The sequence below is a fragment of the Oryzias melastigma genome, linkage group LG12, assembly GCF_002922805.2.
Source record: "Oryzias melastigma strain HK-1 linkage group LG12, ASM292280v2, whole genome shotgun sequence".
In the NCBI taxonomy this organism is placed as follows: domain Eukaryota; kingdom Metazoa; phylum Chordata; class Actinopteri; order Beloniformes; family Adrianichthyidae; genus Oryzias; species Oryzias melastigma.
The window spans coordinates 27,113,845-27,137,233 of NC_050523.1; the positions used below are offsets into that span (position 1 = coordinate 27,113,845).

Genomic DNA, 23,389 nt, shown 5'->3' on the forward strand with positions numbered 1-23,389 from the left:
TGGTAGATGTTCTGGAGATCAATGCAGCGAAGCAGAAGGAGATGAGGAGGAACAGAGAGGATGATGGTCAAAGGATGCTGAGGTTGAAAATTCGTTGGAGGAGGACATGAGGGTGGATGTGTGAGTGAGGAGGACGGGGAGAGGGTTGTAGAGGAGGATGATCTACTGTGATGGAAAGAAGCAGATGTCTCCTTCATGGAGACAACAGCGTCACCATGGCAACCATAGAAGTGGCATAATGTGAATGAGAATCAATAAACTCCATATTAGTATTACAGAAACGAGCAATAAGAGTCATCACAGGAATAATTACTTCTACACCACTGTTTATACAGCTGAAAATGTTGAAATTGAGTCGAACATTCCATCCTAAAACTTATGTATAGAGCACATCACAAAAGTCTGAAACACAACATACAAAAAAAGTTTATAATAAAGAAACAGCAATTACAACCTAAAAGGACATGAGGTTTTCAAAACCACTGAACAAAAATGAAGGAAAAGTGTTTCGGTGCAGTGGATCAGATTATGGAATAATCTTGAAAAATCAATAAATAGTCTAGTTCAATTACATAAAAAACTGAAAAAACAGATGCTCACACTATGAATTATAAGGTCGTTGAGAATGGGTTGAAAAAAATTCTGAGGTACTTGATTTATTTGGACTATTTATTATTTTCTTGTTGCTTTTGCTGTTTTTTGTTTGTTTTTGTTTTTATTTCTCTGCTTTTGTTGCTTTTTTCCAACCAGTTGACATATTATTGTAAAAAAAAAGAGGTTTGGTTGTAAAGCTTGATTCATTTTGGTTAAATGGGGCAGAGACAATAAGACTTCCTCTTTCTGTCCCCTTTCATTTTCACCAAGGACAAGAGTATCATGTAGGTTTGTGTTGTGTGCTATGAAAATGAAATAACTAAACTAAACTAAACCATCGAAAGAATGTTGGAGTCGTGGATATATATATATATATATATATATATATATATATATATATATATATATATATATATATATATATATATAATTTTTTTTTACTTTATTGTAAACATCAACTTCAGTACAAAGAAACTGTGCGAAATAGCCATTAATATACATTGCACACCTATACAAACAGCATACAAAACAATAACATAAAATGCCAGGATTAAAAACAAACAAAAACGTCATTCAGTGAGTAAATAAAATTAAATCAAAGAACTTGCAGAGTTGAAATGATTTTATCTTGAAAACAAATTTCAGGACATTTTACTGCCTTTTGTTGTTGTTTTTTAACGTCGTGGATATTTGGGGTTCGGGTCGGACAGAATGACGTCACAGGTGCGCTCTGCTCTGTGTTTGGCTCTCTGGTGCAGAGTTCACGTGCCGTCGTAAATGTGGACCTCTCAGTTTTCGATTGGAGATCTTCACGTTTTCTGTGAATCGATGCTTTCAGACATCAATAAAGAGACAGAAGAGAGACAGGCTGGAGATCTGACTGCAGATTTTACTGGGATCAGGCTCACACCAACCATCTCCTAAATACATTCCGAGCGGACGTGAACGCACCACGGGATTTGACATTTGAAGAAGCAAACATGGCGGCTGCTACGTAGACGCGACCGCCGCCTCTGATAATCGTCAGCGGGGAGAAGCGACCGTCCTCCGGCAGAGACACTCCGCAGGAGCCGCCGCTCCTTCCCGGGATGTTCGACGGAAGCCGAGGAGAGAGCCGGAGTCACGCGCCCTGTCTGCGGGGCTTCCTCACCTGAGCCGGTATGTGTCCCAGGTAAGGCGGCTGACGCGTCCTTGCTGTCCCGGAAGGCACGCGGGGCAGTGTCATGACACTCAGAGTTTATCCGTGACTCAATCAGCCTGACTCTCCGACCGAACCCACCGGAGCCCCTCAGGTGTGCTGACCTGACCTGACCTGACCTGACCCGACCCCCAACCCCCAGCTGTGCAGCCTGTCACCGCCCGGGGCTGATCAGGTGATCAGAACCGGGGATGACCCGATCCAGGAGGGTGAGGAGGCATAACATCAGGTTCTGCAGAGCAGACTGACACCTCCTCCTGAAGTTTGTCCTGGAGGAAACCTCCATCATGGTTTAATCTGTATTCTGAAAACCAGGAGCTCTGCTTCACCTGCAGGTCTCCTCCAGGTCCATGGGTCTCTAGATTAAGTAGTCTCACACAGTTTCACCAGACCCTTTGAAATGGTCGGAACTGTGTTTTACTCAAAGTCTATGACAGTGAATAGCAGATCAAATGTGACCCTTCAGGCCTCAGCGTGGAGCACTTGATACATGAGGATTGAATGGTGGTGAATGAGAACACAAGAGTGGAAATCACTTTCTGCCTCCTGGTGTTACTGACAAACACGTTTCAGCTTCATCAACAATTCTGTCATAGAAATGTGTTTCATTGCTCTGGTAAAAAAAAAAAATCTGGAATAATAGCAAAAGTAAAAATTATATATATATATATATAAATAATGAAAGATGGTTTTCTGATTATACCAGGAAGAGTCTAAAGCACTTATAGGGTTCACATCAAACTCTTTGGTTATATGATAAACTGACCTAATGAATTTGATGCAGCTAAAAAAAGATAAAAGGTCACAATCATAAGGTCTCATTAAATATTCATGAATGAATTAACAAAAGAAAGAACAAATAGAGCCTGAATGATGGTTAACAGATCTGGAAACACTATAGATATAACATTTATGCGACAAATAAAAATGGTTTCAATGTCAAACTTAGCAAAAGTTGATTATGGCTGCACAATATATAAAAATTTAGTGATCAATATTGCAATAACGATACGACTTACAATAAATGAAAAAAAAAATCTAATTAAAAACAAACTAATACAACATTTCCATTTAACTTCAACAGTTTTATCCAAATAAAAGTCAACATGAACTAGAAAAGTTGCATTACCAGCTATAATGCTAGTGTGAATTCTTTATGCTGAAAGTAGTCGCTTAAGATGCTGAAGCTTTTGGCTGAAAATAGTGATGCAATTGACTTTAATTGCTTAAACAATTTTCTGAAAATTCAAAAACTATTTGCAAAATGTTAAATTTGCTAAAAGACTGGAAATTCCGTTAAAGAACTATGAAAGACTGCTGAAGTTGATCTAATTTTTTGAAAAATTTGTAGTAAAATTGCTTAAAAAATTCTGATCTATCTCAATTTTTTTTAAATGTAATGCGTTGCTTAGATATAGCTAAACTCCAAATTAGCCCAAAAAACCTCAGTAGATGCAAATTAGCTAAAAAGCTAGCACGCTGCTTAAACGCTAGCTAAACTCCCAAATAGCCTAAAATTTTTCTGTAAACTAAATTAGTCAAAATGTTAGCCCGTTGCTTAAATAGAAGCTAAATTAGCCTACAAAGCCTCAGTAGATAACAAATTAGCCTAAAACGTTAGCATGCTGCTCAAATATTAGCTAAACTCCAAAAAAGTATAAAGAAACCCTGAGTAGATGCCAAATTAGCCCAAAAAAGCTAGCACATTGCTAAAATACTAGCTAAACTCCAAAATAGACAAAAAAATCCTCATAAAACTAAATAAGTAAAAATTGTTAGCCTGTTGAATAGAAGCCAAACTCTAAATTAGCCTAAAAAAACAGTGTATAACAAATTAATCAAAAACGTTAGCATGTTGCTCAAATACCAGCTAAACTCCAAAATAGCCTAAAAAAACCCTGAGTAGATGCCAAATTAGTGTGCAAGATGACATCTTGTCATTAATAACACTAAAATAAAGAGATCTGGAGGTCTCCAGGGCCGGATAAAAATACCTGGAGGGCCGGATCCGGCCCCCGGGCCGTGACTTTGACCCCTGTGGTGTAAACATTATGCATGGCTTCTGTTGTTGCTGCTGGGAATGTGCTGTAGCAACAGAAAAGGTTCTGAGAGTCAAAGTGTCCGGTGAGTTTGATGGTTGGAATGCGCTCCGTGAGTCAGCCAGGATTGAGCCGTCAGCTGAATGCCACACATGTCTGACCCCCCCACCCCCCCGGGGAATGCTAGGAGCTCCTGATGGAGGAATGCTGCCGAAGAACAAGTCCGTCTCTCATTCTGTCTCTGCAGGAAGACCCAGCCCCACCTCTGACCTCCCTGAAGCTGAGGATGTCTTCCCCGTCGGCAAACCCCTCCTCGCCGGTGCGCCCCCCCTCAGCCCTGGACTCCCTGTCCGTGACGTCCCTGCTGTCTGGGAATCTGGAGGATGAGGAGGATGGAGGCGGGGAGGATGCTGAGGGACTGGGAGACCTGGAGGTGAACCCGTACGACGGTCTGCCCTTCTCCTCGCGGTACTACGCCCTTCTGGAGGAGCGGCAGCGGCTTCCTGTGTGGGGGCTCCGGCAGAGTCTGCTGGAGAGCATGGAGAGCCACAGCATGGTGCTGCTGAGCGCCGCCGGCGGGGCGGGAAAGAGCACACAGGTGGGATACGCCACACTCAAAGAAAAGCCAGCTCTTTCAGCTTCTGATCCGAGTTTGTGTGGACTTCTGGGAAGAACTTGATTAAAGTTTAGACCTGAAAATGTACAGTTAAGAGTTTAAAAGTACATGCTTTCACGCAGGAGCTTCTTTACCTTCAGTCAGCTGTTTAAGTCCCAGTCCCATCATCTTTAGATCTATTGTAAAATAATCTCCAGAGAGCTTTTGGGCCCGTCCCGCATATTTTCTTCATCACAAATAACAGCTGGTTCACACTAGACGCAGAACGGAGGCCGCTTCCATCTGGCGCCCTTGTTAACCTATGGTGGGGTTCACACCAGGCGTGGAGCGCCGTTGTCCTCCGGGGAAGCTCGCGCCGTGCAGCGGATCGTTTTGGCGTCTGGTTTATCTTCAAAATATAACCAATTTTCCACAATAAAACACCACGTTTGACAAATGTGATCACGTTTTTGTATCTAAAGACTGCAGAGATGAAAATAAACATACAATCACAACACACACAAAAACAGACAGTCAACCGTCTGGTGTGAATTGCAGGAGAGAATGAATTTTTCTTCTGAAAGAGAACAAATGTAATAAATCATTTTGTTTTTTCATTTCCGAGTATTTCTCCTTTTAAATCCATGAAACTGTCTTGGACAGACTCTGTCTGAATGAATGATCTTCTTTCCATCAACAGCTCTGCTGCACATGCACTAAACCCTCATCTGTTCCTAGTGTCTAGTTCAGGTTCTGGAGAAGAGAAGATGGTATCTTCACATTGACTGCAGTCAAATGAGCCGCCGTTCACATTTCTGTGGTCAAATCAGCATCACTGGATTTTTGGTGTGAGTTTCATCCAATACTTACGGTAGCAGGACTGAGAACGCTGGAAAATCTCCACCAGACTCCACGGAGCTTCTTGATGTGACCACGGAAATGTGAACGGCGGCTCATTTGACCGCAGTTGGAAAGGATTGTAAATCAATGAAAGAGCATTTTGATGTTAGCTTTGATTATTTTATCAAGAACTCTGAGAAACCAATGATTGAATGTATTGATCACAGTCAATAAACATTGGAGAATTAGCTAAAAGAGTCTTTGGTGAACTGGAAGGAGAAAGAATCAGGATTTTGGAGGAAGTTCTGTCCATGAAGATCTTCACTTCCTCGTCCAGCTGACATCTAAAAGACAGATGTGTGTTTGTATGTTTTGTTTGGGATAGCTGCCCAAACAAAGGCCGACACAGTTTCCATCAAAACAGGCATGATATCTTTCACTGTTTTGGATCATAATTCCAGCAGAACGTGATCTGAGTTCCTTTCAGGACTGTGGGGGGGCAGCCTCAGGGGGCGGAGCATCAGTGCGCTTTCAGACTAGCGATACAGTTTCATGCATTGATGCTGCGAACAACTGATCTCAGAAATATGACCTGAAACTGTATTGCAGGAAGAACCCTGAGCAGAACCAGACTCATAAGAGTCTAAGAGGACAGGAAAGAGACACGAGTCTTCTGTCATTAGTGCAAAATGTTTGTAACTGGAAAAGTTGTATTACCTGCGATAATGCTAGTATGAATGCTTTTTGCTGAGAGTAGTTGCTGAAGATGCTGAAGCTCTTTGCTGAAAATGGAAAAGCTATTTGTTAAATTTGCTAAAAGGCTGGAAATGTCATTAAAGATCTATGAAAGAGTTCTGACATTGACCTGCATCTCTAAAACATTGTATGTAAATTGCTTAAAAAATCCTAATACATTTGAATTTTTCAAACATATTTAGGTTTTTGTTTGAATATGAACTAAACTCCAAATTAGCCCAAAAAAACCTCAGTAGATGCCAAATTAGCCAAAAAAGCTAGCTCGTCGCTTAAATACTTAAATAATTGTATTTGAGTGTGTGATTGTTTCTGTCTGTCTAGCTTTGTATCATGTTTGGAGTTCTAGGTTCTGCAGAGCAGGAACCGGCTGAAAACCAGTTTTAAATTGAGTCATGCCCGATTGTTTTAATCCTTTCCTGTTTAATAAATATTAGAATTACTAGCTAAGCTCCAAAATAGCCTAAAATTCCACACTAAGCTAAATTAGTCAAAAACGTTAGCATGTTGCTAAAATAGAAGGTAAACTCCAATTTTTTTTAAAAACCTATTAAAGATGAAGATGAATATGAATATATTTAAAGGTTTGTTGCTAATTTATTTAAAACTTTGAAATCTGAAGACTTTCTCATTTGTTTCCTATGGGGCATATTTTGCTCAATATTTCAAAAACTATAAAGTTAATGAATACCAGAAATACGAGCAGTAATGTCCTGAAGATTGCTAAAATCGCTGAAAGTGTGATTAACTTTTAAAGGAAAGGAGCAGCAGAATTACTGTAGTGGGAACTTCTCGAATGTGGATGAGTGAGGTGTTTGCTACAGAGTTTGTTTACTACGGTCACTGGTTTCCTCTTTGTCCTCCATCTGTGATCAGAGGGTCTGACATCACCACTCAGGAGAACATAGAACCTTTTCTCCTCATGCCTTTGGTCCTAATCTGATCGGGGTTCAGTCATGGTCTGATACAGGTTCTGATCCGATTCAGATTTCAAACCGATGAGACTGTCCCTAAAGGAGTCCTTTCCGGTCCAGAGGAGTCCACCTGCTGGTGTTGGTTACAGTGATCCGCCCTTCTTTCTTTTATCTCATCCATCTGTTCAGATTCAAGGTTGAGTCTGAGCATTCTGCTCCTTTCTTTGTCTCTTTGTTCAAAACCGGATTCTGCCGAGCTATGAAAGAGTTGATAGTGATTTAAGCTGAATCATGTGCAGTAATCAAATGATCAACTATTACGTCAGTGTTACAAATCTGCATTTAAAGGGAGCTGATCTGCTGATTTGAATCATTGATGTCTTATCTTGTGCCCAATGATCAATTAAAATCATCTATTTAAGAAGCCACATTGTTTTGTCACTCTGCATCAGTCTGTTGCTAAGGTAACCACTTTCAATCACTATAGCAGCCAAAACTAACATATTTAGAAGTAACAAACATGCTGGACTTGTGCCTGAACTGGACTCATCGTGTGATTCCCATAAACTGGGTCATGTGTTTGTTTGAAGTCTGGGTGGAGTCAGAGAGACACCAGCCACACCTGTGTGGGGCCTTCAGGTGCAAAGGTGTTTGTGTGAGTCTGCACACATGGTTAGTGTGACACAAGGGGCTTCAAATAAGAGGTTTGGATTGTCATTGATGTGTTGGAACTGAAGCATGTGGATGCAGGGACACGTACACTCACCGGCCACTTTATTACTACACCTGTCCATCTGCTCATTAACACAATTTTCTAATCAGCCAATCACATGGCAGCAACTCAAAACATTTATTCATGTAGACATGCTGAAGACGATCTGCTGCAGTTCAAACCGAGCATCAGAATGAGGAGGAAAGGTGTTAATGTTTCATGGTTGTTGGTGCCAGGATTTCAGAAACTGCTGATCTGGGATTTTCACCCACAACCATCTCTAGGGTTTACAGAGAATGGTCAGAAAAAGAGAAAATATCCAGATAGCAGCAGTTCTGTGGGGGAGGTGTCTTGTTTTTGCTTCCAAAAAGATATCAGAATGCCAATTATTAAACTTTAAAACTGTAACTTTTTAACATAAATATGAATAATAAAAAGGCAGGAATATTATTCCAGAATAAATCAACTTAAACCTTAAATAACTTTCAATATTTTACTCTCCATAAAAATACATTTTGTCAAAATTATACAAGTTAGAAATAAGCGCAAGATAACATCGGGGCATTAATAACAATAAAATACAATGATCTGGAGGACCGGATAGAATCACCCGGAGGGCCGGATCCGGCCCCCGGGCCTTGACTTTGACACATGTGCCTTAAATCTACGCCGTGAGTGGTCCGTATCCGTACTCCTGCCAGCAAGATCATTTCTAATTTTGTTATTCAACAGAAAAGCACTGATTAGGTCAGCACCCCTAACTGGTTTCAACTGGTCTCAATGTAAAAAGGTTTTCATCGATGTGTTAATAACACAGATTATAAGTATGAAACGGTCATTGAGTGTGAAAACCCTTCACTGGGGCCTAAGAGAAATAGAAAGCATGTATCAAACAAGAGCTCAGGTCTTCAGAGGTTAAAGGTCACATGTGCTGCTCCGTTTCCCTCTTTGTGGACCTGCTGCTCATCCAGGTGTTGCCCTGCATGTTTCCAGGTGCCTCAGTGGTGCGTGGAGTTCGCTTTGTCCTTCGAGTTCTCCCACGGTCTGGTCTGCAGCTCGCAGCCTCACTCTGCCGCCGCCGTCAGCCTGGCTCTGCGCGTGGCTGATGAGATGGACCTGAGCCTGGGCCTGGAGGTGGGATACAGGGTGTCCCACGATGACGGCTGCACCCCCGACACCCTGCTCAGGTCAGAGGGGAATCGGGATCAGTCGTGTTGATGCAGTTTCCTCTCAGAGGTGTCAGAAGTGGGAAGCGTCTTCCTGAGTCGTCCCCCCTCCCTTTAGGTTTGTGAGCGACGCTCTGCTGCTGGAGGAAATGATGTCAGACCCGCTGCTGCATCAGTACGGCGTGGTGGTTCTGGACGAGCTCCAGGAGCGGACCGTGCCCACAGACGTGCTGCTGGGCCTGCTGTGCGACGTCTGCCGCCAGCGGCCGCACAACTTCCACGTGGTCCTGCTGACCCACCACGCTCTGGCCCCTCGGCTGGCAGCCTTCCTCGGGCCCTCCGTCCCTCACCTGACCCTGGAGAGCGAGCCTCCTCCCGCGGAGGGGGAAGCCGAGGGGAGGGGGGTGGAGGTCCTGTATCGGGAGGTGTCTGCGGGGAAGGAGCCTGTGGCTGCTGCCTGTCACATGGTGCTGGACCTTCACCGCAGAGGGGAGGAAGGAGACGTGATGGTGTTTGTGTCCGGCGCACAGGTACAGCTCCACCTCGGACATGAGGCTCCGCCCTCTGCTCCCTCTTCTTTTTAATGGCATCTTTGTCAAGTTCATAGGATGTAGGAGAAATAGATTTCTTTGCATAAAACCAGTTCTCTGTGACCTGGATTCTGACTGTCTCCATCACTTTGTCGTGTTTGCTAAACAGGAAATTGAAGAGTGTGTTTCTGTGCTGGAGAAGGAGAGCGTGGCTCTGAGTCCACAGCTCGGACCGCTCCGGATCCTCCCCCTGCACTCGGCGCTGGGCGGGCTGACCCAGCGGGTCTACGAACCGGACCCGGATGCGTCTGCTCTGAAGGCGAGCGACGGCTCTGTGGGCGTGGAGGCCGGAAGCCCCGGAATCAGGAGGAGGGTGATCCTCACCGACACCCTGGCAGAGGCCTCCTTCTCCCTGCAGGACATCCGTTACGTGGTGGACACGGGGCTGCAGCTCAAAACTGTGAGTGTGGACGAGGGCCCGGGAGGCTCCTCCTCTTAGATCAGGGGTGTCAGACTGAATCACAGAGGGGGCCAAAATTCAAAACACACCTTAGTTCACGGGCGAACAGGATAAACATTTACTGAACACTCTAAAACTACATTTTAAAACATTAAAACCATAACTTTTTAACATAATTATGAACTAGATATATAGCGTTGAGAATATGTTGAGTTTTGAGGAGGTTTTGATGCAGGAGGTCGAGATCTTTGACATTTAAACTGGTCTGATGATCTGCAGCAAGTCAAAGTTTCAAACAAATAAAACTCTGAACAAATGCAAAAAACAGAAAGTCTGGGAAAAGCCCAACAGAGAAAAGGCTCAGACAGCTGAGGCAAACATGGAACCTGCAGCGCTGCTGGCTGCTACAAGTTAGAAGAAGATGAGGTCCTCCAGAGCAGAACGTAGAAGCAGAAGAAAAAGAACTGAAATGATCCAAATTCTGCTGACGTGCGTCACTGACTGTTCCTCTGCAGGTCTACAACCCTCAGATCCGTGCAAACTCCCAGGTCCTGACGACCATCACCAAACACCAGGCCGACATGAGAGCCCAGAGGGTCAGCAGCCGACTCCCAGGTACACCGCCTCTGTCGCCGTGGCGATGGTGATTTCCCTGGAAACCCTCCCAGTTGGATGGTCCACCCCAACATATCAAAACGTACAGATGTCCTCTGACCACGATGAAACGCTGACATCCCTCTTTCTGCTCAGGCTTGTGTGTCCGCCTGTACCCCCGCGCCCTGTATGAGGGGGGCATGCAGGAGGCTCACCGCCCCCGGGTTCTGGAGGAGAACCTGAGCCACCTGGTTCTGCTGCTCAAGAGACTGGACATCGCTGACATGGGCCAGTGCAAGTTCCTGGACCGCCCAGGTACGGACTCTGACATCAGGAGGTCCACTTCAAACCTGGACTGACGGCAGCAGCAGACAGAAACCATCATTTCAACAAACGAAAACACAGGAAGATTTTCAGGAGAAATCCACATCTGAGCTCAGATGAAGGACGGAAACACTTTGTCTGTTTTTAGGAAACACGGAAACAACACACATGCACACGAGTGCACACAGGAAGCAACCAGAATCAGATTAGAGATCACTCCAGAACCTTTCAATGTGTTGCCATGGTGATGTGTTTGGGGTCACCACGTTTTATCATCAGTGTTGTCATTGATGGAAGAAAGTTTTGTCCAAAATGTCCCCACATGGATCCACTCATGCTTTCTTTGTAGAACATTATAATCTCCACAGATTCAGGATCAGCAGCAGTTTCTTCTCAGATTAAACACCTTAAAGCTGCATCAGACATTTCTTCTTCTAGAACTTTTGAAACTGTGCTGCTTGAACGATGTTCTTTGTTCTGTCAGTTTCCAACCAGCAAGAACAAGTGTCATGTGGTTTAAAAGCAGGCAGAAATTGTGGCTCACAAACGGGTTTGTCCACAGATTCAGTGTTTGCCCACATTGGTTTAAGTGCACTCAGTGGGTAGGCTCGCTACGCTAGGCAGTCGCCTGGTGGACAGCGGAGCTCGCTAGCTCAATACTGAGGAGTATGCTAGCTTGCTACAGAGGAGCTCGCTAGCTCACTACAGCAAAGCTTGCAAGCTTCCTATAGATGAGCTCTCTAGCATGTTCAGCGGAACTTGCTAGCATGCTATAGTGGAGCACACTACCTCAAAACAGAGGAGCTCACCAGGATGCTACACAGGAGCTCGCTAGCATGCTACGCTGTCCACCAGGCAGCTGGCTAACATGGCAAGCTAACCCAGTGATTTTTTTTTTTAGCTAACCCACTGAATCCCCACTTAAGCCAATGTGGTCAAACACAGGTGGGGTCACCACAGAAGCTATGGACAAACACATATGGGGCCACTTGGCCTTGCTGGCTGGGTTTCATCTTTGCTTCTGATGTCCCCCCAGCCCCCGAGGCTCTGATGCAGGCCTTGGAGGATCTGGATTATCTTGCAGCTCTGGATGATGATGGGAACCTGTCAGAGGTAGGCATCATCATGTCCGAGCTGCCGCTGGAGCCGCCGCTGGCCAAAGCCTTGATCGCCGCCTGCGAGTACGACTGTGTGGACGAGCTGCTGACGATCGGCGCCATGCTGACGGGTCAGTGCGGTCTCCTCAGCCCCCCCCAATCCTACCCAGAGACGTCTTTGAACTGTCTCTTTGCAGCTCCGGCCTGCTTTGTGGCGCCTGAACCCGGCGGGGAGGAGGCCAGCGTTGCTCTGTGGCGCCCCCTCCTGCACGCAGAGGGAGATCACATGACCCTCATAAACATTTACAACGCCTTCATGGAGCGTACGTATCAGAAAGCATCAAACAGGATCAGAGCGGCCCAAGTTCTGTGCAGAGCATCTCCGTTGTCATGGCAACTTGTCTCCCTCTTCCAGATAACCAGGATGAGGCCTGGTGTTCGACCAATGCCCTGAGTCACGCCGCCCTGCGGCTCGCCGTCGTCATCCGGGCCGAGTTGCTAGAGGTCATGCAGCGGATAGAGCTCCCCGTGTCCCCCCCCGCCTTCGGCTGTCAGGACAACTGCACCAACATCAAGCGCGCGCTGATCTCAGGCTTCTTCCTGAAAGTGAGTATTGGGGGGAGGGGGTGGCAGAGTTCTCCCCGTCCCGACTTCGTGATAAAGACGCCGCTGTCTTCCGCCCGCAGGTGGCTCACGACGTTGACGGTTCTGGAAACTACCTCCTCCTCACTCACCGCCATGTGGCCCACCTCCATCCGTTCTCCTCCTACCTGTCCCTCCAGCCGTGCCCGGGGCCCCCCAGCTGGGTCCTGTACCACGAGTTCACCGTCTCCAGCGATAACTGCATCCGCATCGCCTCTGAGGTCCACCCGCAGATGTGAGACCATGAATGAGTGATCCGGCAGAGACTGTCCGTTGTCAAGTTTTTATGTTTACTTTAAGTGGCAAATAGTGCTGCCACAAACGATTATTTTAATAGTCGACTAATCACCATTTTTTTTTTTCCTATTAGTCGACTAATCGGGTCATGAGCAAACATCTTAACCATCATTAGCTTTAAGCTAACACAAAACTAGATATATAGCATCACCTGTGATAACACTAGTGTGAATGCTGTATAACCTGAATTTGGACGTTGAAGATAATGGAATGGATAGCTAAAATCACTGAAGCTGATAGCCAGCTAAATCATTAGTTTAATGCAAAATTAGACTAAAAATTAGAAAAAAAACCTGTTAGCCTAAACAGCCAGTATGCAGCTGAAATATTAGCTAAACTCCAAATTAGCCTAAAAAACCTTAATGAATGTCAAAATAGTCTAAAATGCTAGCATAATACCATTATAACTTTCAACTTTACTGCACTCAGACTCCATATAATCTAAAGTAACGAGACTAACGACTAATCAACTATTAAATTAGTCGTTGACTATTAAAACAGTCGATTAGTCAACTAATCGACTGTTTTAATAGTCAATTAGTCGACTAATCGGGGCATACCTGGTGACAAAGTCTTGGTAGGATTTCAGAGACTTCTTTGCAGGATTTTAATCTCCTTTTTCATGGTCGTTCTTCGCTTCTATATATCTCTCTGCACTGAAAACAATCTTCATATTCTGGGGGGGGATTGGACAGAGCAAATATGTAAATGTCTGTAAAATGTTAATTTAGCAAAGATTCCTAAAAAGTTCCTCAACTGTCTTTCAAACTGAAGCAGAAAGTTTTCCAGATCTTCTCATCAGGAAGTCATTTCAACAGGGATGCAATGGAAACAGAAATCTGCCCCCCAGGACAGAAAAGACTCCTCCACATAAATGTGTTGAGAGTTCCTTCTCTCATTTCCTGACCTCCTCCATCTCGTTCCTGTTTCTGTGCAGGCTGGTGGAGTTGGCCCCCCAGTACTTCCTGGGTAACCTGCCCCCCAGCGATGGCCGGGAGCTGCTGATGGAGCTGAGGCAGAGCGTGGAGCCCCCTTCAGGCGAGGCGGCGCTGAACCGGAGCCTCAGAGAAGCGGACGGGGCCGAAGACGGCCGCAGTCAAACCAACACCGACCTCTGCGTCGTCCAATGAGACGCAGGAGGGGGCGGAGCTTCTCAGGACTCACACTCGTCACTTTATTGTTTGATCCAACGGACGCTGTGACAGGAACGCTGGAAGATGAACTCTTTGATGCAGTTTTAACCTTTTCTATTTAATGTTTACATTCATCTCTTCCCTCAGTGGAGTTTTTTAAAAATGGTCAGAGATGAAGGTTTCAACACCTGCTGGTGACCTTTAACCTGTGAGCCTCCATGTTTGGGCCCACGAGTGTGCACGAGTGTGCATGCAGCACCAGCAGACCTCGCTCTGCAAACTCCTCCTCTTGTTTTATTCCTACTGCAATCAGAAAACGTGTGAAACTTTACTGTTTTTAGAGAACCCCAGTGAATACAAACCGAGTCGTCATTGTAAAAAGAAAAAAAACATTTTCTACTCAGTAAGTGAAGATGGATTATTTTGGGGGTTAGAAGCTCTGAGCTGCTGCTCTGAAGACAAACTTTCAGTTGTTAAATGTTAATTCTGCTTTTGTCAAACAAAAGGACGTCAGCCTGCAGATCTGCATTTATCTCACTGAGGAAAAACTGACAGACCTGAAGACGGAAAGGAGAAACTCATTTCTTTAGACAGGAAGTCTGTCTCAGAGAAAACAACAATTCTCGATTTTCACAATAAAACTCCTCAGTTCTGCTGACTGAATTGGTTCAGATCCGACAGTGTTGCTTCTGTCAGGAGCGTCCACGCTGTGTCCCACTTTAAAATCTGTCACACTCAAACCTCTATCCTCCTCCCTCAGAAGTGAGTTTCAATAAAACTTTTTCACCTTTGAATTCTCTTTTTTGGGTCTCAGGCCGGTTAGTTGGTTGGTTGAGGCCAATTAGGAAGTTATTTGAAGTTAACTAATCCAGTTAGTTGGTCAATTGGTTAAGATTAGACAGTTGGTTTAGGTAGGTGTGTTTTATTTACTTGGTTTATGTGAATTAGTTAAGTAATTGTAAAAATATTTTATTAGTGTAAGTAGATTAGTTAGTTAAGGAACAGTGACTTAATTAGTTTTAGTTCATTTTAGCAAGTTAGTTTTATTTGGCTAATGAGTTTGTTTGTGTATACTAGCTAGTTAGATTAAGTAAGTCAGTTGGTATAACAAACAACTAGTTAGTTGGTGTAACAAGCAAATCAACTAGTTTATCAAGTGAACCAACTAGTTAGTTCATTGGTGTAGCAACCAAAAACAAACTAGCTAGTTACTGTAGCCAGCAAAACCAACTGGTTATTTAGTTAGATGGTGTGACGAATAGGTGGTATAACAAGCTGACCAACTAGTTATTCAATTTGTTAGATAGTGTAACAAGCGAACCAACAAGTTAGTTAGTTGGTATTAACAAGCTAGGTAGTTAGTTTGTGTCTTCAGAAGAGCATGTCAGAATGACCAGACTGTTCCAGCTGATAGAAAGACAACAGTAACTCAATAATCGCTGGTCTCAACCGAGGTCTGCAGAACATCTCTGAACGTAAAACAACCTTGAGACGGATGAGCTACAGCAGCAAAAAACACACCAGCTATCACTGCTGTCAGCTAAGAACAAGAAACTGAGGCTACAGTTCACACAGACTCAACAAAACTGGACAATAAGAGCTGGAAAAATGTCCCCATGTTGTTCCTGCTGCTACATTCAGATGGTCAGAATTTGGGATCAAAGACATGAAAGCCTGGATCCATCCTCCCTTGTATCAACGGTTCAGGCTGGTGCTGTAATAGTGTTGGGGATGTTTTCTTGGCACACCTTTGGTCTCTTAGTACCAGATGATCATGGTTCCAACCCCACAGTCTACCTGAGTATTGTTCTGACCATGTCCATCCCTTCATGACCTCAGTGTTCCATCTTCTGATGCTACTTCCAGCAGGATAAGTCCATGTCATAAAGCTGAAATCATCTCAGACTGGTTTCTAGCATAATGAGTTCACTGGACTCTAATGACCTCCACAGTCACCAGAACCCAGTAGAACCTTTGAGATGTGGAGGAACAGGAGATCAGCATCAAGGATGTTCAGCCGACAAATCTGCTGCATCTGTGTGATGCTGTCATGTCACTATGGACCAAACTCTGAGGAATGGTTCCAGAACCTTGTTGAATCTGTTACCAAGGAGTAAGGCAGTTCTGGAATACCAACCTGGTTCTAGGAAGATGTACCTAATAAAGTGGCCAGTGAATGTAGATATAAACACATCTGTCAGGTTCTGATTCATGTGTTCTCACAGATGAAGAACATGTTTCCAGATCTCCTGAGCTTCAAAGATATGTTCACACTGATCTTTCTTCAGTTCCTTTGGCAACACGGAGACCAGGAATCAAACCCCCAACCTCAACAGAGACGCTGAGCTTTTATTTCATTTTCCCTGACAGTCAGTGACCGCAGAACAACTCTCAGTCTGGGAGTTTGAAAAGCATTTCTGTAAACGACATAAACATATATTTTCTAAGGTAACATTTGAATAATTCAGATGACAGTCTTACTTTGTTGTTCTCAACTTTTTCATGACGATAAACTTTTAAACTTAAGATTCTCTGGGTTTTTCAGGTTCCTTCTGAGCAAACCTTTTCAAGCATGAGCTTTGTTTCAAGGCACATTCATAAGTCATTTCAATTTTTTAACCTCATAAAAGAGTAAATATACAAACATTTTCCACAAAATATGTAACTTTTGTCAAACAGTTTTCATTAGGTGGTTCCACAATTTCCTGCCAGGATTGTCAAAAACAAACATCGTTTTTGGAGTTTTCAGGAACACTTTGATAATTCAGCAGCACTTTGTTCACTTTCATTGATCAGGAACAGACAGACAGTTGGACTTTTAATTTGCACACCGGTGTGGTTCACAGTCAGGATGAGGATGAGGAGGAGCTCCTCCCTCCTGCTCTTCACTGCTCGCGGAGGAAGGCCTTGGCGCTGTCGTCTGCGCTGCAGCTGCTGATGTTCTGCTTCTTGGGGGCGTAAACGTCCTCGTTCTGCTGGAGCATCTTCAGCTCCCGCTCCGTTTGTCCGCGCATTTTCTGAAACGAGACCAAGATTGAGCTTGGAACATTTACAGGTCAAGCGTCCCTGAGAGCACGACCCCGGCGTGGAGCACCTCCAGGTCTCGGGTGACGGAGTGGTTGGGCCCGTGGGTCACCATCAGGATGCTGTAGGCTTTGCAGATCAGGCTGTGACCCTCCTCGACCTGCCCGGCGTGCCAGAGGGTGACGCCCGCTCGCATGATGGCCATGCCCAGCAGGGCGTTGTTGGGGTGATACAGCTTCCTGTGGGAGAACATGCAACGGGTGCAACATGACACAATTTACACACAGATGTCAGCAGTTACTGTTCCAACAATACGTCTAACAGCCAGAAGACTGAAACAGAGACCATCTCATCAGCGTTACAATGTTTGAGTCACAAAGTAAAAAAGCAAATATGAAAACAGTCATTGTAATTAAGCTGAGATTAATTATTTCTATTTTTTCCTTTTTCTTAAAATCACAATTTGACCCTTAAACGCTGAGCTCCAGTGTTTGTGTTCTTTGATTTACTGCAATTTTTGATTGTTAAAACAATAATTCCAGTAGATCATGTAGCTGCTCCTCCATTCTAAATATAAGATTTATCGGGTTTTATTTCTTTTTTATGGCTAACTGCAGAATTGTCTTTTATTTAAAGATTTAAAGTTCTCTTTAGTGTTGTCTGCTGTGGGCTTTATTTTGTTAATCTCTAAAGCACTTCGGGCTCCCTGTTGTAAAGTTAAAACATTGTCATCTGCAGCAGGCGACGATCGAGGCCGCATCACTCACATGTATCCCTCCACCATCTTGCGGGCGCAGTCTGCGGCCTCGGAGAACTGCCGCAGGTACGACAGCACCTCGGCGGCCGTGCTGAGCACGCGCAGTCTGTGCAGGTGAGTGTCAGCCAGGACTCCCTGCTGCTTCTGCAGACACTCTCTGCAAAGCTTCAGCACCTGAGGGGGGGGCAGAAAGAGCTCAGTGTGCACCAGGACTCACACTGATACAGAGGAGCACAGTACCGTACCTCACTGTAATCCCTGTCCAGGCGGGACTTCTCAATCTTCTCCAGAGTCTCCTTGCTGAAGGCAGAGAGCTCCTTGATCTGCTCGGCAGACGGCTGAAGCACACAGAACAAACCACTTCAAGGACACAAACAGCCTGATCGCAGAGAAACTGTTTCTACTCACCGGAGAGTCCTGTCCATCTGCAGCTGCCATCATCAGATCATCAGAGATGTGCTGGCTGCAGTGTTTGCAGGAGCACTCAAAGTGGTACTGCTCCTTCAGCTGGTTCTGACGGTCTGCAGAGAGCTGCAGGAAGTCCACATAGCTGACGGTCAGCTCCTCGCCCTCGGAGATCTTCCCCAGAGCCCGCACCTCGATCCTGGGAGGGAGGAGGAGGAGAAGGAGGAGGAGAAAGAGGGGGACCTGAGTGTCTGGACCAACCAATCATGACTGAGGAACAAATACATGCATCCATCCATCCATCCATCCATCCAACCATCCATCCATCCATCCATCCATCCACTAATACATCCATCCATCCATCCATCCATGTCCTCCTTCTGTCCTTCTGCATGTTTCCTTCACATCATCAGACTCGTCCTGCTTCACTTCATGGTCTTCAGCTCTCCTGCTGCTGTCGTGGTGAAAACATGCGGCTGCTTCTGGATTTATGTTCGTAGTGTGGTGATGGGGGTTGAGCACATACCTCCTCGGAGAATGAAGAGCAGAGTTCACAGCTGAGTGGCTGCAGACGACAGACAGAGATGAGTTCACTGCCCTGCAGCAGAGGGAGCCGCGGTGCAGCTCAGATGAACCAGACGTCCAGACACATACTTGCCGTGGTTGAGGATGGCGGTGCAGTTGGGCCAGCAGTCGTGGTTGACCAGGGCCAGGTTGGGAAAGAGACCCACGCCGACAGCCTGCAGACCTCTCTGGTCGCTCAGCGTGAATCCGTTACACTTGATCTGCAGAGAACAGATGTTCAGGTGCTTCATATCCTCACTATTGAGCTGCTATGATCACAAACCAACACTGACAATGCCAAATATGTGGGAGATGTATTCGGCAGAGTGCTGCTTGCTCCCGTAGGACCAGTAATCCTGGAGGACGCGCACGTCCCTCTGGAGCTGCTGGAGCTGCTCCTGAGACAGCTGGTCCACGTGCTCCTGCAGCTGGTCCACCGAAACCAGCTGACTGTCCGACGCCAGGCCGCCGTCCTTATGAAGACGCCAGAGGACACGAGCTGCCAGGCTGCCGCACACCAACACAGCACAAGATGGAAAAACATCTCACCTTCAGAAATCTGTACTCATCTCCTCAACAATTATTATGAAAAGGATATTTTTCTGTGATTTTTCAACATATTCATTGCAAATGACAGTCAGTATAGTTTTTTGAGTTAACAAATTTGAGGGTAACATGATTGTTTTTTTAAAATAAAACCCTTCAAATGTTCTACATTATTATGCCAAACAGAGTTCCACCACATTTGATAGAATCTAAAGAACTGAAAATGGTCATTGGTTGAATTTTCTGCATTAGTGAAATCTAAAGCTATTCCAACCAAAACATCTTCAAGTTCCATTTGAACATAGGACTCTTATTTTGTAGCAGCTTCACAATTCTTGCATCCATTGAACTTCTTGTGTTTGTGCTGGGATTTCTCTGCAGGATGTTAGAACATGTTCCCAGAGCTGCTGTTTGGATGTGAAGTGCCTCCACCCTCACAGATATTTGGCTTAAGGATGCTCCAAAGGTCCTCAGTAGGGTTGAGGTCACAGGAGGATGGGGGACACACCATCATCTCCTTTTAACAGACAATGATGCAGAGGTATTCCTGCAGCATCAGATGGAGCTGCATCATGATTCACGGTTCTTCTTTTTGTACCACGGAATAAAGCGTTCAGTCAGAAACTCCGCCTACTTTTCAGAGGTCATCTTCACACCTTCCCTCCCCATGATTACAGCCCAAACTATGACTCCACCAAATCCTTACTGACGTCACATGGGACATGGTGCCCATCCACCAACCACCAGCTACTCCATCCACCTTTGCACGGCACTCATCCCTGTTTGAAAACGAGTCTTCAAGTCTATCTGTGGCGACACACGGCCACCACCAGGCTGGATGTGCGGAGTCCATTTGTGTGGATCTTTCGTCTTTGTTACATCAATGTCTTCTATGTTGATGTATTTTTGCTTGTACTTCAGTTTATGCCGTCCTACTGCAACACAGATCGAGATGCTTGATTTTTTACTTCATTCCTGTAACCTACTCATGTGTCTTTTCTGGGTGATTAGCGTCGCCAGATTTGTGCGGCTGCTGCCCACTATTGGGCAATAAGTCTTGCATGTGTTGTCCACCAGTTTCTCTTGGGATTAATAAAGTATGATTGATTAATTGATTGATTGACTGCAGCCGTTTCTGCTTGTGAGGATTGTTTAGGGGGTTCAATACAAGGTTTACGTAGACCTGCAGTGTCTGGAGGATCCTACACCTTGATGTTGGTGGGACTCTGGAGAAGGGGTGTCAAACTCAATCACACAGGGGTCCAAAATCCAAAACACACCTGAGGTCACGGGTCGAACAGGATAAACATTTATTGAACACTCTGAAACTACATTTTTAAAACTTTAAAACTGTAACTTCTCAACATAAATATGAACTAGATATATAGTATTACCTGTGATGATACTAGTGTGAATGCTGTAAGAGGAATTTGGGCGCTGAAGATGCTAAATTTGAAAACTAAACATGCTGAAGTTGATAGTCAGCTAAAATATTAGCTAAATGCCAAATTAGCCTAAAAAAGAAAAAAGAAAAACTTAAGTTAGCCAATACAGCTAGCGTGTAGCTGAAAAAATAACTAAACTTCAACATATACTTAAAAAAATGAAAAAAGCCTAAAGTAGCCAAAAGAGCTAGCATGTAGCTGAACTATTAGCTAAACTCCAAAATAGCCTAAAAAAATATTAGTAAATATCAAAATAGTCCAAAAAACTAGCTGAATGCAAGATTTTAAACTTTAAAAACTTAACTTTTTAACATAATTATGAATAATAAATAGGCAGGAATATTATTCTACAATAAATCAAATTAAACCTTAAATAACTTTCAATATTTTACTCTCCATAAAAATACATTTTGTCAAAATTATACAAGTTAGAAATGAGTGCAAGATAACATCGGGTCATTAATAACATTAAAATAAAATGATCTGGAGGGCCGGATAGAATTACCCGGAGGGCCAGATGCGGCCCCCGGGCCTTGACTTTGATACGTGCTTTGGAGACATCAACAGCTTCAAATGTGTGCTTGCTGCTTTGTAATGGTATTTTAGCAGCTGCTCTCTTAATCTTTGTTTTGGTGTCGATGATACTGAAACACTGGTTGAGTGACATGTTCTGTTTCTCCTCCGGTCTGTTTGAACTGGTTTGTTCTTCATCACTGAGCTGTGAGGATGAGGATGAGGGAGGTGACCTTTGCTCTTACCGGACAGATTCGCTGGGAGCCTTGCCGCTCTTCCTGATGGCTGCACACTCCTGCTTGTGCTCTTCCCAGCATGCAGTCTGGCAGGTGCGGTCGCAGTAGTGGGCGAAGCGGCACTGAGCGCAGCGGTGCAGCTGAGCCTGGCGCCGGAAACAGCTGTGGCACACCTGAGAGGCCAGACTGAGGCAGAGACACGGGTCAAGAGCGCCCTCCCTGGGAAAACGTCAACTCTGCATCCATGGTTACACACTTAGTGTCATTAATAAACCCAGCTCTAAGCACAAATAAACATGCAACAGATTCTTTATATGTAAGCAGAGGAGGGTTGTAAGAGGGTGTGATTGTGAGTGTGTTATGACAAGCTGGTGACCCGTCCAGGGTGTGGCCCTCCTTCACCCAGCAGTGTTCAGGACAGGCTCCAGCATCCCTGATACCCCGAAAACAATACAAAGTGGTAAAAAAAATGATACTAATGAGTTCCATTTATCAAAATAATTTTTTGTATTTTTTAGTCTTAAGACTAATTTTACAGAATTATAATTTTACCTTGACTTAAGTAATTGAGAGCAATAATCTTAATTATAATCAGTTATAATCTTTCACCTATGAGATTAAGATTGAGATCCTTTGGTTGGTTGTGCACTCATCCAGAAACATGTACAATGCCAATGAGACTGAAAACTGATTCCCAACAGAAAGAGTGAAGCTCCATCCGACCAAACAAATGTTCACAGAAACAGCATTTAGAGCATTATAAATCTTCACTATAATGTTGGATTCCCTCAGAGTCACAAACAATTTCACTGCAAGCAGCTCATGCAAGGAAAAACACTTAAGACTTAAGTATAATTGAATGTTTCAATTACTTAAACTGAACATTTTTTTTTAATGGATTCATACAGATCAGGGGTTTCAAACTCAATCGCACAAGGGGCCAAAATCCAAAACACACCTTAGGTCACGGGACGAGCAGAATAAACATTTATTGAACTCTCTAAAATTACTTTTTTAAACTTTAAAACCAGAACTTTTTAACATAATTATGAATAATTAAAAGGCAGGAATATTATTCCTGAATACAACAACTTAAAGCTTAAATAACTTTCTATATTTTACCCTCCATATATATATTTTGTCAAAATTATACAAGTTAAAAATAAGCGCAGGACAACATCGGGCCATTAATAACAATAAAATAAAATGATCTGGAGGGCCGGATCCGGCCCCCGGGCCATGACTTTGACAAATGTGACGTTTGTTGAGATATTTTTATTTATCGTCTTTGTCTTTTTTGTCCCGACTCCGACAAGTAAAACAATAAACAGTTTTGGGATTTAAAACAAAACTAACAAAAAAAAGTGATGAACCCAAGTGGGGCTGAAGCTTCAATTGTTAAGTTGTGAGCTTATGCCACTCTGCCATCTAGTGGTCAGCACAGGTAAGACTTGGTTACAGGTCACTTTAACACTGCCAACTGAAAACGTAACTAATGATTGTTGTTGAAGGTTTAAACCACACTACATGAACCAGACTGCTGCAGGTGAAGTGAGTTATGGGCAAATACTCTGTTGAATTGTTGATAACTTCATCAGTCAAAATTTAGATTCTAATAAAAGATATTTATTTGGATATTGATCCTGATCATTTTTGCTGGTCTTCTGTTCTACTTATTTGAATAAATGTCATTAAATCTTGTTTTTTACTGTCAAACTCTCAGACACATTTTGATCTGCTCTTGGTTTTCTGAGTCTGGTTTGAACTGACATGTTCCCACTGATGCTCTGCTGACATGACAGCTGTTCACATGATGCAGGTGGACATTTTTTCACAGCCTCCCTTGTAAACCGGGTCAGAACCGGATTGAGCTGTGCCAAAACATCCAGCCTATCAGATTATCTGGCCTGAGCACACTTTCTATTTGCAGAGTGAAAGTGAACAGGAGGAGCAGTGATCACCTCAAATGTGGAACCCAGACCTCCAGCAGAGAACCTGCTGCTGTCTTCCA

The 23,389-nt window shown here is 44.2% G+C and overlaps 2 protein-coding genes across 3 annotated transcripts in view; one reads left to right on the forward strand and one right to left on the reverse strand.

The window, feature by feature from the left end:
• The first annotated feature begins 1,542 nt into the window (after window positions 1–1,542).
• Window positions 1,543–14,682, forward strand: dqx1 (DEAQ box RNA-dependent ATPase 1). Of its 2 annotated transcripts, none has more exons than XM_024263254.2 (12): window positions 1,543–1,765; window positions 4,079–4,429; window positions 8,639–8,832; window positions 8,930–9,341; window positions 9,511–9,801; window positions 10,317–10,416; window positions 10,552–10,710; window positions 11,756–11,947; window positions 12,014–12,139; window positions 12,232–12,422; window positions 12,503–12,693; window positions 13,693–14,682. In XM_024263254.2, the coding sequence occupies exons 2-12, from the start codon at window positions 4,118–4,120 to the stop codon at window positions 13,883–13,885; spliced, it is 2,361 nt and encodes a 786-aa protein (XP_024119022.1). In that variant the 5' UTR covers window positions 1,543–1,765; window positions 4,079–4,117; the 3' UTR covers window positions 13,886–14,682. The 2 variants fall into 2 exon arrangements, with proteins under 2 accessions (XP_024119022.1, XP_024119024.1); XM_024263256.2 differs by having other exon boundaries at window positions 1,543–1,752.
• Window positions 14,683–16,217: 1,535 nt separating this feature from the next.
• smyd1a (SET and MYND domain containing 1a) overlaps window positions 16,218–23,389 on the reverse strand; it is a 10,347-nt gene continuing 3,175 nt past the window's right edge. Inside the window, exons 2-10 of the mRNA XM_024263257.2 lie at window positions 21,388–21,564; window positions 18,932–19,145; window positions 18,729–18,859; window positions 18,601–18,639; window positions 18,078–18,273; window positions 17,915–18,007; window positions 17,680–17,843; window positions 16,983–17,151; window positions 16,218–16,905 (exon numbers count right to left, since the gene is read on the reverse strand). Of these exons, the coding sequence (XP_024119025.1) occupies window positions 16,774–16,905; window positions 16,983–17,151; window positions 17,680–17,843; window positions 17,915–18,007; window positions 18,078–18,273; window positions 18,601–18,639; window positions 18,729–18,859; window positions 18,932–19,145; window positions 21,388–21,564 (1,315 nt within the window). The 3' untranslated portion in view covers window positions 16,218–16,773. The remainder of the gene's footprint in view (window positions 16,906–16,982; window positions 17,152–17,679; window positions 17,844–17,914; window positions 18,008–18,077; window positions 18,274–18,600; window positions 18,640–18,728; window positions 18,860–18,931; window positions 19,146–21,387; window positions 21,565–23,389) is intronic.

Excerpts from the sequence above, each read along its gene's own strand:
- dqx1 (XM_024263254.2), top strand. The coding sequence starts at position 4,118 with ATGTCTTCCCCGTCGGCAAACCCCTCCTCGCCGGTGCGCCCCCCCTCA. Across the intron at positions 8,833-8,929 it reads ACCCCCGACACCCTGCTCAG|GTTTGTGAGCGACGCTCTGC; the intron begins GTCAGAGGGGAA and ends CCCTCCCTTTAG. Across the intron at positions 9,802-10,316 it reads CGGGGCTGCAGCTCAAAACT|GTCTACAACCCTCAGATCCG; the intron begins GTGAGTGTGGAC and ends GTTCCTCTGCAG.